This window comes from Nannobrachium achirus (assembly GCF_963921795.1).
Source record: "Nannobrachium achirus genome assembly, chromosome: 12".
Lineage (NCBI taxonomy): Eukaryota > Metazoa > Chordata > Actinopteri > Myctophiformes > Myctophidae > Nannobrachium > Nannobrachium achirus.
Genome location: NC_137832.1, coordinates 33,474,076 through 33,489,896, shown reverse-complemented (window position 1 = coordinate 33,489,896; position 15,821 = coordinate 33,474,076). Strand labels below are relative to the sequence as shown.

At 40.9% G+C, this 15,821-nt stretch overlaps 2 protein-coding genes across 2 annotated transcripts in view; both read right to left on the bottom strand.

Annotated features, from left to right (window-relative positions):
- hip1rb (huntingtin interacting protein 1 related b) overlaps positions 1 to 4,668 on the bottom strand; it is a 36,454-nt gene extending 31,786 nt beyond the window's left edge. The window contains exon 1 of the mRNA XM_080739299.1: positions 4,381 to 4,668. Coding sequence (XP_080595425.1) covers positions 4,381 to 4,473 — 93 coding nt within the window. The 5' untranslated portion in view covers positions 4,474 to 4,668. The remainder of the gene's footprint in view (positions 1 to 4,380) is intronic.
- Positions 4,669 to 9,833: 5,165 nt separating this feature from the next.
- LOC308295536 (hydroxycarboxylic acid receptor 2-like) lies at positions 9,834 to 10,781 on the bottom strand (the record flags this gene model as incomplete). The annotated part of the gene is made up of 1 exon (XM_080738588.1): positions 9,834 to 10,781. One exon carries the CDS (start codon positions 10,779 to 10,781, stop codon positions 9,834 to 9,836), a length of 948 nt encoding a protein of 315 aa, XP_080594714.1.
- Positions 10,782 to 15,821: the final 5,040 nt, after the last annotated feature.

The following is a 15,821-nucleotide window of genomic DNA, read 5'->3' as shown; positions in this document are numbered from 1 at the left end:
CATCCCCCTTCCTCTCATGGGAGCACACACACACTCACTCAGGCAACGGAGAGTCTGGAATGAGGGAAAGCAAACACACCACACACATACAGAGTGTAAACACCAGGCACTGTGTGGGACATTTGACCTTGGTATGGAGGTCAAAACAGGGAGTGAGAAGAACAGGGAGGGAGGGAGGGACAGAAAGAGAAAAAGAGCATGAAAGCATCAAATTATTTTAGTGAGTGATTCAGCAGTATTCTGCAAGAAGTGAGATCAATCAAATTGAAGAAGAGGTATGTCTCCTCTCAAAGATGATTGAATATTAAGCACATATATATATTTTGCATAAAAAGTATTAGTCCAGTTTGGTTCCATTTTATGATGTAATTATTATTGTCTCCACCAGCCGAAGGCAGGGGGAGAGTATGTTTTCGCCCCTGTCCGTCCGTGCGTCCGTCCTCCGAGTTTGTGTACAGCTAATCTCCGGTGCCGTTGGCCCGGTCGCTGCCAAAATGAGCACACACACTCCCTGAATGCCAATTCAGAACCTCTGCCCCACATTTTTCAAATGGCCCTGTTCTAGCGCCACCTTGAGGCCGATGTTTGCAAAACACATTTCTGTACACTACTCTTACAGATTTTGTCCAAAAATCCTACAAATCGGTAGGCAGTATCTCGACAGTCATGTGATCGACATGGATCTGTCCGATTTTGCATATTCCATCCTGATTGGCTAAGATTGGCTTCCAAAGTTTGTAGGATTGAGCCGTTTTGAACAAAATGCCTCAAATCACAAACGCAAAGTGCAATTATCATGAAATCGCGCACACACACGTTCCCACTAGGCCGAGGAAGAAATGCCACTTAATCTTTTTTAAATCAGCCTCATGGTGGCGCTATAACAGGCCGATTTGTGGTTTTACCTATAACTCCACCCATCAGTTTCAAACTTTGTAAGCGCACTCCCTGGATTCCAATTCAGAACCTCTGCCCCACATTTTTCACACTGGCCTGTTCTAGCGCCACCAGGAGGCCAATTTGTGCAAAACTACCTTATGGCCAGTACTCCAACAGATTTTGTCCAAAAATCACGCAAATCGGTAGACAGTATCTCTACAGTCATGTGATTGACATGGATATGTCTGATTGTCCATATTCCATGCTGATTGGCTGAGATTGGCTTTCAAAGTTTGTAAGATTGGTCCGTTTTGGACAAAAGGCCTCAAATCACAAACGCAGAGTGCAATTGACATGAAATTGCGCACACACGTTCCCACTAGGCCGAGGAAGAAATGCCACTTCAAATGTTTTAAATCAGCCTCATGGTGGCGCTATAACAGGCCAATTTGTGGTTTTACCGATAACTCCACCGATCAGTTTCAAACTTTGTAAGCACATTCCCTATAGGCCAAGGAAAAACCATTTCCTTGCATTTTTCACATCAGCCTTTTATAGCGCCACCAGGAGGCCAACTTATGTAAGACACATTTTTGGATATTACTCCTTCAGATTTTACCCTAAATTAACAAAAATCAGTACACAGTATCTCTACAGTCATATGATCAAGACAGATCTGTCCCATATTAAATATTCCATCCTGATTGGCTAAGATTGGCCTCCAAACTTTGCAGGATTGATCCGTTTCAAACAAAATGCCTCAAATCAAACACAGTGTGCAATTGTAATGAAATTGTGCACGCACATTCGCAAAAGGCCAAGGAAGAAATTACACTACAAAATGTTCAGCCTCATGGTGGCACCATGAAATGTCTAAGATTGGTGAAGAACACATGCCACTCTTTTTACATTGGCCTATTATTATAGCACCACCAGGACGCTGGTGGAGACCTGTGCTCGGAAGAGCACTTCTTCTAGTTACCCCTTTTTTTCTTCCAATGTACTCTTATGCCAATTAAGCCCTCCCCACACATTTGTTGCCAATACTACTGTTGTTGTTCCCTATTGGCTCACCTGCCAGTGGGGAGCCCCCACCAGCGTGAGAAGAACATAGTCCTACTCCTAACATTGAACACCCTAAAAGCTGACTGTCACCGCCCCAGTCCACAGGAGTATACTATGTGCTGTAACAAAGATCACCCTCCCCGCTTCCCTCGGCAGTGGTGGACAGCCAGGTACTTAACCCTTGCACCACCTGAGCGCCCTTTAATATTGTTTAATATTAATATCTAATATTGGTTCGATGCAACTTCAAAGGCACATCTGCAGCAGAACACACATTTGCAGCAGAACAAATCTGCTTTATTTTGCATTCACAAAAGCCTGCTTCATTCTGTTGATATAACAAACAAACCCAGAAATTGATAAGCTTAATATGCAGACACATCATGCACCAACAAACACCACCTAACAACTCAGTAGCACCATCTACGGACAGAAGACAGCGCCTGAAGGCCTCTCCAGACAGCCCAGTCTTGTTTCAACATTTCTCCTGTCTACAAGATAAGATCAGCAGTAATAAACTGGCTCGTCAGTACGCACAAAAATATTGTGGTCTTATAACCAAGCTAGAATTGACCTTTATTAAAATATGATGATCAGGTAAATGGATTGACTGACTGAGGTTAATGTACTCCTAACTCAGGACAAGTCAAGTTTCTTCAAGATGTGGCATGACATTGTACTGTAACTGTACTAGAACAACTTCGTTGTTTGAAAAGTGTCATGCCATGAACCATTGTTAACAGGGGCGTCACAAGGGGTAGGAAAGTGGGACTGAGTTACCAGGGCCCAAGGTGGAGGGGCCCTAGTAACTTTATCTATTGAAAAATAGCAGATATACAAGCTCACAGCGCGGCACCGAGTGCCGCGCTGCAAGCTTGTAGATCTGCTATTTTCGAAAAGTTATGAAAATGTGTGAAAATCTTTGAATATATGTATTTTTTAAGCGAACATTTCTAACTCAAATTTTGCTTCTGGGGGGGTCCCTGTAACTAAATATTTTGAGATCGGGGTCCGTGGCCAAATACATATCATCTTGGGGGTCATTGACATAGGTTTCTTGCACACATTTTCCTGATTTTTCAAAAATAGCAGATATACAAGCTTGCAGCGCGGCACTCGGTGCCGCGCTGTGAGCTTGTATATCTGCTATTTGTTCAATAGTTAACATTCATGGGGGGCCCGCAGTGAATCCTTGTACCCAGGGCCCAGAATTTGGTGTGACGCCCCTGATTGTTAAGGAGGCTGTGGTGTCAAGAGAATGAGAATGTTGAATATTTGTACCAAGCTGGATATGTGATATACAGTAGGACATGGCCCTCTATTTATCTTGGACAAATACAAAAAATCCCCAATGATATAAACTGTCTCATTCAGCTAAACAGGTACATTTGAGTGTTTTCTCTAGGCCGTTTCTGGAGATAAAGTCAGTCTTACTTTGACCAGAGCCTTCTGACTTTGACTAAACTGACTGAAGTTGCCAAGAGGCTGAAAAGTTGTATGAGTAATGAGACACACCCATTCCTACAGTGGACACCTAGTACAACAATAGAACATGACTTCTATTATCGTCTGACTCGGTATCCAACCAGCAGTATACAGGTTACATGGAGGACTCACCAAAGAGGTGGCTGATAATGGAGGAAGGGTTGTCAAACAGGAAGGACAACATGAAAATAGGCTATGATTTGGGTAGCCTACTTAATAAACTTCCAGAGGAAGAGGGTTGTCTTAATATGGATTGTCTTTGCTGCTGAAAACCAACATCATCCATATGGTCAAACACTAAAGAAATGTTCAGTCAGGGGAAAAACTCATACAAAGCACACCTCTGACAAAGGATCATTTTGTGATGTTTGCTAATGCCTTACTTAACAGTGGCTTCTTCAACGTCACTGCCATTCAGTTCATTATGTAATAATGGCAGTTGAAATGTTGAAAGTAATGTTCAGTCAGATGCCAAATAATATTCATCTACACTACAGTATGGCATCAGCATGTCAAGTAGCCTAGCTAAAATTAAAGAAGCCACAATGCTGACAATAAATAATGCAGCTTAGTACAGCACACTGACATTTTACTCAGCTAAGGGTTCCTGTCAATTTTGAAACAGCCTTGCGTTAAATGCGTTTGTATTATCCTTGGATAGACGGTCTTTCTTGTATCAAGGCTACGTTTGTATAAATATGCCTAAGTTATGTTTCCTAGGCAATACAAATGAGCATCATTTACTAAATACATACGTACTGTATCATGTATTAATAGCGTACACGCGCGCGCGCGCGCACACACACACACACACACACACACACACACACACACACAGTCTCAAAATAGGCCAAAATATCCCGACGTATTACCTGCTGTGTTAAGCTACATTTTGGTACCAAATCAACAACACATCTGCCTGCAAAGCAAACAATATTAGCATTCATTTACCTGCTGTTTGTCAAAATGCTCCCTCTCCGCACCTAAATTGCTCTCCGTCCTCTTACTTTTCACCCTCGAAGGCACCTGTCTTATGGTATTCATCCTCAGTTGGTTATCGCAAGATAGCGACGGATCTAGCAATGAAAACGTTGAAAATCCAAGCGTATTATTCTGTCCAAGCGACGTGCGATGTATCTTATCTCCTGTGGCAGCAAGACGGGAGCGAACGATTCAGTCGTTCAGTCATTTGGAAGAAGCAGAGACTGGATTCATTGCAGATGATGCACCGTAGTTGAAGGAAGAAAAGCGGTATGTGACTGCCAGGGAAGCAGTGGGAACGAGACAAACGTGTTTGCATTACGTGGATGGATCCTCCCCTAAATCGTGGAAGGTGCCTACAGCTCGCAGGCAGAGCCTACACCAGAGGGCAACACTATTACGGTAATATAATTAAAATGCGAACATTCTACCCAAACCAGTATTATTTTCCAGTGGTGGAAAATACCTCAAAATGTTACTTAAAACAACATACAATACTTTACACCACTGCCCACCAGCATTTTCTCGTGACAACTTTGATCTGTCAAACTGCTCTAATTTCAAATGAGTCAGCATTTGACCCATAGGGTCAATAGAGTCTCCATAGGGTAGATATGAGTGGAGTAGAGCCCGACCGATACCATTTTTTCCGACCGATACCGATATCCGATGTTGGAGAGTGCTAGAGCACCGATACCGATACGATACCGATGTTTTGTAAAAAAAAAAAAATATTCATTTAAGATCATTTAATTGACAGCTCGCCCCTCGGATAAATGGTCAGATTATTGCTTTTTTTGTGCTTTTCATGTCAAACTTTAAGTTTGGTCGCAGTTATCAATTTCTATTGCTTGTTGGATAATAATACTCTTTTAATTTGGGGGTTCTGCTGTGTTTTGTCTCGTTTATGAATTAATATGTGTCTTTTATCCAAACGTAAATGCATTGCCAAGCAATTAAACAACACAAGTTCTATAGTCTATAGTCAGACATCTATATTTCTCTGTGGATTTTCACATAGGCCTACACACCTTCCTCCACCGCAACATGAAAAATCAGAGTTAGACAGTGCATGTGGTGAGTGAACGACACACGAGAGGCAGCAGCTCCAGTAGTGTTGGCTTGCATCTTGGACTATTATACTGCACTCTGCTGGATAATTCTGCTATTGCCCACACATAGGCCTATATAACTCAGGGTTTCATGCTCTATCCGCAGACACGTTACAGACAATTAACTCAGTTACTGCCAATTAAATATGCCTTCTTTGGGTTCTCCCTGCCATAAATCTCCATAGACTTCCATGTAATTTATAGTGCACAGATCATGCACGCCCATGCACAGAGCATGCACCATGTTTGTGCAGGCTGTTCACAGCTTTCAAACAAAAAAATCAGATTGGAAATCCGTTCAGGCATTCTTGAGAAAATAGCCATTATGTTTTACGTTTCATGTTATGTAAGCAAAGATGGCTGCCCTGTATGAAAGATGGGGTTGTATGGGGGGTGGAACATGCAAAATCGCGATTGAAATCATGTTTACTAGATTTAATGGGGTCAAAATCAAAAAAAAAAAAAAAAAAAAAAAAAAATATCGGTATCGGTGGAATAATTCACCGATACCGATATCTCCAAAACGACCGATATATCGAATTGACCGATATATCGGTCGGGCTCTAGAGTGGAGTAGACTGTATTAAAAGATACATTTTCTCATCCAACCCCCCCCCCCAACCAACACACACACACACACACACACACACACACACACACACACACACACGCGCACGCGCACACACACACACACACACACACACACACACACACACACACACACACACACACACTTGACTTTTGACAGCCAACACACACAGTTTTGACAGCCAAGATGTATGAAAAGTTGAAAACACATTTGAAAGGGTAGAGGGGCCCAGGGGAAATTGCTTTGCGTGCTTGAAGACAGTCTCCCTTGTTTTGACTAGGGAATAGGGATGCAAAAATTAAGTAAATAAAGAATGTGGTAATGTTAACATCATAGCCATGTCACAGAAATGGAAAGAATCGTAACAAATAAGAGTTAGACCAAAGAGGCACTGGCCTTAGAGCTGGAGCTTGCTCCCTGCACTTCATGAATGTTCACTGGTGGAGGTGGATGGTAGGATAGGTGGATGGTGGATGGGTCAAATACAGAGGATTCATTTCACCAAGGGGAATGGGGATCAACAGGTAAACTTAACTTAATTATTGAAAGTGAACAATATTGCTTATTCTGAAATTAGGCCTACATGTGTAAGCCTAAGCCAATGTCTTGCCATGTCTTTATCTAGTGACAATTTGATGGAGTCAAAATAAGGTTTAAAATGGATGTAAAAGCATTGATTATTGGTTAGGCCCTGCCTGTAGCATCTTCATGCTCGCTAGACTGGATTTTCGTGTTCACAGTGCCAGTTGGAGCAGTCACCCTGGCATTCTGTTCCAAGGTATGCAGGTGAAGGAAGCAGATCGAAGGGCTGATGGGACAACAGGAGAATGGAACAAAGGGATGTGTTTGCACCACTGGCCAAACTGGCTCTCTCACATTCTTACCCATGCATGGCCGAACATTGACAGGCCACATTGACAGACTATCTTTAACCAATGAACCCTATAGCATCCCTATTCTGGGAATGTCATATAGTGGAACATTCAGCAAAAATAGCTAAACATCTGACAAACAATAAATAGCAGATCTACAAGCTCATAATGTGTTGTAACATGATTTGTTGTTGTGACTGTGAGCTTGTAGAAAAGATGTTGACGTGGAAGACATTTGGTGTAAACTGTAAAGGAAGGGAAAAGGGAGGGGAGGAAGTAGTATGGTTTAAGTGGTTAAACTGGTATGGCCCAAATCACATCGTGGTTAAATGACAGAATAGCCTACTATTACCTATATGTTACTATGTTCTACTTTTAAAAGTGAGACTGTCATTGCAGCAAATAGGCCTATACTCTGGGTGAAGGAATACATGTGCACATATGCAGCCAAGGATTAAAGATTGAAGTTTTTTCCCCACTTTTTTTTTCACTCACACATCCAAATATGAGCAGTGAAATAGACTATTGATATAAAAATGAAACAAGATATAGGCTAATAATAAACTATAAAGTGAAGAGTGGGGTGTAACGTGTGTACAGTGTGTTGAGGTGCAGAAAATAATCTAACATAACACTATTTGTGTAAAATAACTAAAACGAAACGACAGTATTGATAGACAAAACACATAATACTTGGAATTGCATGATCCCAGCCTGAGGTACAGCCAGAGGAAAAATATAGTCTATAGGTAATATAATGGGAAAAGAAATACGCAAACGGGATAGGCTATACATTATATACTGCATAGATCAGGGACGAGCTGGGCCCCTGATTCAGACTCGGAAAAGGAGTTGGAGAGGCCCTCATTGTGCACAGCCATCGGCCGCGCACCAGATTTTTCCGCCTTCTGGGCGCGCTGTGAGGCCCTAAATACTAACCGATGCGCAGTTACTGTGATTTTAGGTCTCATCGTTTTTCTGGTATAAAGAGATTCTAATAATGTTGTATGTAGACCATCTAGGAGTAGTCAAGGAAGTTAGGGAGTATTCAGATGATAGACATGGCTCTGTGGGCTGCTGCTACTCAGCGCTATAGAGAGATCCCTCTCTATAGCGCTGCTGCTACTCAAAGATTGGCCTTTTCAGATCATGAGAGACAAGCCAGTGGGCCAATTACATGAGTTATATTTGTTTATTTTTTTTAAGGCCAGGCCGGCCTGGACAGGCCGGGAATGGACCGGCCGTTCGGGAGTTGTCCCGCTTTTCCCAATAGCCAGGACGTCCCTGGCATGGATGCAGCAACATGATGTGTCATCATGTGTGCCAGGGTGAAACGTCTTCACATTTTTTTTCCATTCTCACAAAAGTGATGGCCTGCACCTACATTTTTGGGTGTCCTTAATCAATCTACAAAACAATGTTTGCTTGGCACCATTCTGTGCACAACATGTTGCTTCCATTCTCACCTCTTAAAAATAAACCTTGGTCAAAAGTCAGCATAACCTCTGATTACTAGTCATTTCAGACATATTCTAAGCTCCAAGATGATGGTTCATGTCAGGGCTTAAGTGTACTAAGCTGTAGTTTCATATGTGAATCACTAGAGAGCAGTAGAGGTTTGCAGCCTCTTATGAGTATCAGAGTATGTTGTCTGTTTCACTTTCAATGTTATTTTTTGTTATTTATTGTTATAACAATTAAATGATTTGTGCAATTTCTATATTCAATTTGACAATCCAAATAATGGTTTGATAATTTTTCTTTAAGTATTGGTAAAATAAAAGCTCTTTCAAACATTGTTACACACGCACTTAAGTGATTAAGATAAAAACTCAGAGCTAAACTCCGTTTCCACTTGCATACATTAAGTTTGTTTGTCCCATATGCAAAAATATTTATTTCATACATTTAAGGCAATTATTTATTTCATAAATTTAAGGGCAACCTTAGCCTAAGTGCTTTTATGCAACTGGCCACTGGAACTGAATTGATAAGAGCTTTCTTTCAAAAGTGACTTAGTTAATATCATTTTATTGCCGATATACTGATTACTGAATATTGACATTTGACTATACTTGTATTATATTACAGATTAAAATCAACACTTTTATATCCTACACAAGCAAACAAGGTTCCTGTATCCTATGGAGGTGTCTTCTTCTTGTGAAACACTTTTTCCCCTATTAAGTTATTTTAACATAAGGTCACAGTATAGGTTGATAGTTGATTTATATGCATGTTGTATTTACTTCATTTCAATGAATAGCTGTAGCCATATGTTAAAATATATACAGTATGCCTAACCTATCAGAACCAATGAATGTAGAGTAGACAAGCGAGGCTAAAAAGATGAAAAGAAAACAATAAGTCGGTCAGTACTGCATTATCCATTAAAGGACATTTATGGTACAGACATAATCACACAAGCAACACTGACAAGTACACACAGCAATACAAAACAGTCCATCTTGTTTTGACATGGTGTAATGATGCAACTTCCTCAATCTTATAACACATACAGTACTGCAAATGATTGCTATTGGAATGTAGATCTATTTAAAAACAAACACACAAAAAATATCACATACACTCCTTTTACCAACTTCCTCAATCTTATAACACCCTTCAGTCTTCAAAGATCCGGAAAGATGCTAAATGTATTAATTAAATGTACTTCATATGGGGGAAAGAAGAGGAATGTAGGTAGGCTACAAATATTTTGTCAAATTGAGGGGAAACAAGCACATCAGCAACACTTGTGTACAGCTGATAAACAAAAGGAAAAAGAAAAACGATTTGTATGTACAAATTAACTCAATGTGTAACATTTTCATTGTTGACAGTGGCTTGTCATAATTGGCTGAGAGACTTGGAGCCTGTTTCTCGAGTTTTATCTCCTGCTTCTGTATTGTCCTCTGCTTGACGAACTCGAATAGCTCTCTTGAAGACTTTCTGGAATGCAGGGCTGGAGAGATAGTAAATAATAGGATCCAGCGTGCTGTTGAGATAGGTCAGGGTGATGGTAATGTAAAATGCTGTGTCCTCCAGCTCATGAAATCTTTCAGTTCCAAGCCTGTGACTCTTGATCCAGATCAGTAGCTGTGTAATATTACTTGGGAGGAAGCAGATAACGAAGACGATCACCACTACCGTTATAAACCACAGAGCCTTTTTGATCTTGGCATTTTGACCAAGCCGTCCCCTTCTCAGATGACCAATGATTCGGAATGTGCAGTAGAGTATCACAGCCAGTGGAAGCCAGAAGGAGAGTAAAAACTCAGATCTATGCCACATCAGAATGCTGGGATTGAATTCACCTGTAAAGCTCTCACAGCGAGTTGTGTTTCTTGGTATAACCAGGAGATGAGCCGTCATTGAGATGGTGACCACCCACAGTCCAATTGCAAAGCAAACCGCTTTGCAGATACTTAAAGAATTGATGGGATGGTGGGGATGCACCACACGCACATACCTGTCCACAGCAACAGCCATTAAGAACATGATACTTCCAGTGCGGTTCATTGCCAACATGAAGAGAGATATTTTGCAGAAAGTGTCTCCAAACATCCATTTCATCTCAGAGATGTAGTAGCTTGCACGGAAAGGCAGTACTACAATGAGCAGGAAGTCAGCCAGTGCCAGGTTGAATACAATGACAGTGCTGCTCTTCCAGGGTTTCAGATGGAAACAGAAGATCCAGAGAGCCAGGCCATTACCGACAAAACCCAGAATAAACTCAGTGATAAGTACTGGAGGTACCACTTGGATGAGCAAATCTTCATAAAAAGTGTTGTTCATTTTCACTTGCAGTATGTCTCGGTTTGTTGGATACAGGTCCACTAAATAAGCAAATTCTTATTGCGTAGGCTACTTATAAGAGGTGGCACTTGCTAAGAAGCACTGTGGTTTAAGGATGACGCTTTAAGTCAGTTACAGGAAACCCATATTAGAAGATGTTGGTAGGATGCAGGACCACCCCTGAATTCTTAGTGCATGCACATAAGTGCTCTTTCCTCTTTTGTTTTCTAGTGAATTGCATCTGCAAGGACAGGGGAAATGCAGGTAGCCACAGAGAAAGGTGAGAGACAGATTGGCATGGTGGCACCAAACTGCAATGAACAAATGAAAAGTTCTATAATGGCTAATTAAACACTCTTACATACAACACCATCACTGCAGTCATCTTGCTCTTTTTCCTAATATTAGACAGAGGTTTAACTTACAAGTGCCTTATTGTTTTAGTTTTTTTTTTACAAATGTCTTTATTGTTTTTTGGCAGATAAACAAGACAATAGATAAATCATATAAAGTTACATGTCTGCTTTTTTTCCAATAAAGATTAAAAGTAAAACAAAAAGAGGACACAGCCATACAAACACATTCATCCAAGGTGGGGGAGAGGGAAGGAGGGGGGGGGGGGTCTCTCTGCTCCTTTAGCCTAGACTAGGATCTGCTCAGTGTGTTGGGGCCTTAATTACCCGTTCAAAGATATGAGCTCTGAAATGATGTGCAGTGTGTGGGTTATGGGGTGTGCACTGTGCACACAGTATATGAGGGATGGAAAGTAACTTTACAGATGTATCCAATTTAAAAGAATTAAAGGGATATTACACTTTCAAAAAAACTTTTAGGTCTAATCAGGCTTGTATGAACACCCTGAACAGTTTTTAATTTGCTTCATTCAGTATTTAGATATTTGATGTAAATGTTACCAGCTCCAACACGCCCAGGCCCTCTCCACATACACACCCATTGTAACTTCAAACTCCATTTTAACCATGATAGATTCATTAAAAACACACATTATTTTTTCTGGTGACTCATAATACCCTCCTAATACGTGAGCAGACCGTGTTTTTTCAATAACTTTTTTCATTTATTTTCAATAAAATATTATTGTATTTAATGTTTTCCATTTTCCAAAAGAATTATTAAAAATAAAAGAAAAAGGTTATTGAAAAAACACGGTCTGCTCACGTATTAGGAGGGTATTATGAGTCACCAGAAAAAATAATGTGTGTTTTTAATGAATCTATCATGGTTAAAATGGAGTTTGAAGTTACAATGGGTGTGTATGTGGAGAGGGCCTGGGCGTGTTGGAGCTGGTAACATTTACATCAAATATCTAAATACTGAATGAAGCAAATTAAAAACTGTTCAGGGTGTTCATACAAGCCTGATTAGACCTAAAAGTTTTTTTGAAAGTGTAATATCCCTTTAACCTCCTAGCTAGTAGGGTCGTGAAAGCTATCACTCTTTGAATTAAGTGCCTTATTGTTAAATGTAATTACTGGAGGCCACACGCACCATGAACACGTATCCCCCCAGCATAAGACCTTGTATGGTCAAAGTTTTAAATTGTGGCCAATGTTAGACAATTATAGTCAGTGGGAGTGTCTATAAATGTGAATTCCTAGAAATGAAATGTATGAAAGTGAAAGAGGATGTGTGACTACTGCCTTATCAAAGCTACAGTATATGGGGCATCTGAAGAGCTGGAGCTGGCAGCTCTATGGCCCAGGCAGTTTCCTGACCTCACCTAGACTAGAAATAACCATATTTATTCTATCACTGCTAAGCAGATGACACTTCATCCTTCCCCCCTACGCCACCCAGGTGGAAAAGGGCCTTGCAGCATGTCCTGCTGACATTTCACAGTGGATGTCAGCCCACCACCTTAAGCTGAACCCAGACAAGACAGAGCTTCTCTTCTTCCCAGCTATAAGTCATGCCTCATGTAGGATCTCACTATTTCCAAAGACAATGCCCTGGTGACTTTGGTTGCAACTGCTAAAAAAAACCTTGATGTTGTCCTGGAAGCTCTCATTCAAGGCACATATTGCATCAGTCACCCAATCCTGTTTCACACACCATAACATCCGTAGGATCACACTCTTCCTCACCCAGGAGTCAGCCCAGCTCTTCATCCATACTGTATATCAAAACTCGACTACTGCAACTCTCCTCACCGGCCTCCGGGCATGTGCCTCTCCAAATGATCCAGAATGCCACAGCGCGATTGGTCTTCAACCAGACAAAAATTTGACGTCTCCCTGCTTCTCCGCTCCCTCCACTAGCTCCCGGTTGCTGCCTGCACAGAATACAAAACACTGATGCTGGCCTTCAAAGCAGCCAAAGATATGGCACCTCCATACCTTCAAAGCCTGATCGAACCCTTGATGTATTGAAGTTGATGTATTACAGTACCTTGCTTATTGTAAATAGCTCTGGATTAAGAGCGTCTGCTAAATGCCTAAATTGTAAACATGAATAACCCAATCTATTAGGGTGACCAGACGTATACAATTTAATAGAAATATAATTGAAAAGCTCTGTTATTGCTATTTTCTTTTCTTTTTTTTTTAATGTTTTTTATCCCACGATTTTGCAACCCATTTTTCTCACCCGGTGACTCCCTAACCTGTAGTCCTGGTTTCCGCTCTCCCCCTGCCGCGCCAGGGGACATTGGGGAGCACCCGGCTGGCTAGGGGTAGTATAGAAACCAGGACTACTGCATGTTTTTGTGTGAGGGCCTATGCCCATTGCCCAAGGAGACACGGGGAGAACATGCAAACTCACCACAGAGAGGCCCCATCGCCAACCCCACCTAGGGTGTGGGTGCTGATGACGCGGGTGGTGGAACACGCCCCCAGCTTCCCCCGGCAGGAATCGAACCCAGGTCAGGACCTTCCAACTGTGAGGCGAAGTGCTAACCACTGCACCACTGTGCCCCCTTGCTATTTCAATGTAATTTTAAAGCAGCTGTAGCTGTAAAATTACAAAATGGACGATTTAAAATTGACATTTTGAGTGGGATACTCTTTTTGGGTGATTCAGTCATTATGCCGGCCTGACACACTTTGGACAGTTTTTAGATATTTGATGTAAATTTCACAGTATATACACACACAATGTAACTTCAAACTCCATTTTAACCATGATAGATTCATTAAAAAAATACCCATTATTTATTACTACTAATACGTGAACCTTTTTTCATGTGTATGTACACACACACACACACACACACACACACACACACACACACACACACACACACACACATCCCATTCTCCCAAAGAATTATTAAAAATAAATGAAAAAAATAAATGAAAAAAACATGGCCAGCTCACATATTAGGAGGGTAGTATGAGTCACCAGAAAAAACTATGGGTGAATCTATCATGGTTAAAATGGAGTTTAAGTTACAATGGGTGTGTATGGGGAGGAGCGCTGGACGGGGAGGGCCTGATAACATCAAATATCTAAAAACTGAATGAAGCTAATTAAAAACTGTTCAGGGTATTCATAAAAGCCTGATTAGACGATAAAATGACCAAAAGTTGTATTGAAAGTGAAATATCCCTTAACACTGCTTACCACCATTGGTTGGTCTTTGACTGGTACTGAAACCGCATGGGTTTTTCATGAGGATGTGTGACATATTTTGTGCAAAGAAACACCCTATTCAACATGGTTCAATGCTCTGAATTGTGTATTCAGTTCCCTTTAGTTCAGGAAACTAAATCGCATCATTCGCATGGCATCATTTACACCAGGCAACGCCAAGTTCAGACCACTAACACTATGGTTTCCTGATAAAGACATTTCACTTTCAAATACAACTAGAAAAATAATCAAACCTCGGTTCGAAGTGAAGCGGTGAACTTTTATTCTGTGTTCTAGAGCTATGAAATCTGTGTTCTAGATCTATATATTCTGTGTTCTAGATCTATACTTTCTATGTGCTTTAGTTCTATATTTTTATGAATTCTGAATGAATGAATGATTTTATCTGGAGGGCCAAATTGTCATGTGAAGCTTGACCAATCCTCAATTCTGCATGCACAGGACATGTACGGGACAGACAAAGCCTGTTCATTCTGGACTGGAATGACCATATATGGACATCTACGGGACACACAAAGCCACTCCTTGGAAGCGGCTTTCACCGCTTCAAAAATGAAATTGGAAATCGCAAGTGTGGTTGCTGTGTTGCTGTCATGCCTGATGAAGACCCATCTAGGGTGAAAACGGCACCAATAAAAAGTACCTGGGAGCCTTAAGACGGTGTGCGAGCTTATTCCTCTTATCTGTACGTATATATTTTTTGCTCAGCACCTGGAGAATTTTTGAGATGTGCACAGCGTACTACCTGGTTCTCTCTCTGCTGTGATGCGAGTCATACTTGCAAATATCTGTGTCTGTCAGTCCTTGTCCCTATTTGAATAGTGCTAACCATTACGTCCTTGTCCCTTTTACAGTATGCTCATATGGAGATCACTGATGTCAATACTAAGCCCCTATCTTGGAATGCCCATATATGGACATAATGTGTCTCGTGTGGTCTGTCGTCAGACATCTATGATGTCAGTCATCTCCATATTTGGGAAAAGTCTAAATTGTAATTAAAGTCCATGGAGAATATTAATTTATATATTATATACATTAATTTGTGAATTAATTTATGTAAGGTATCTCTTCGAAAAATGCAAGGAATCAATTCCTGATAAAGCTGGTCTATTTGACATATGGCCCAAGTGAGTGCCACCACAACTGTGGGAGAAGTAGCGCGGCAAAATAACGTTTATTAGTGTGCAACCAGACTATAGTGTTTGTCCGATTGTATTCCTTCCATCTACACACACACATATATTAAATATATATATATATATATTAAATGAAAAATTCACAGCCCCCTTCACGCATTATAAGGACCTTCTAATGTGTGAGTGAAATATCCAGTTTTTTCCTCCCCCAACAAATTGGGTGTGTAGGTTTCTCCAATGAACGTCTTGAAAGGAAAAGTCATTAACGTCATTTTCTCTACCCTGCAAT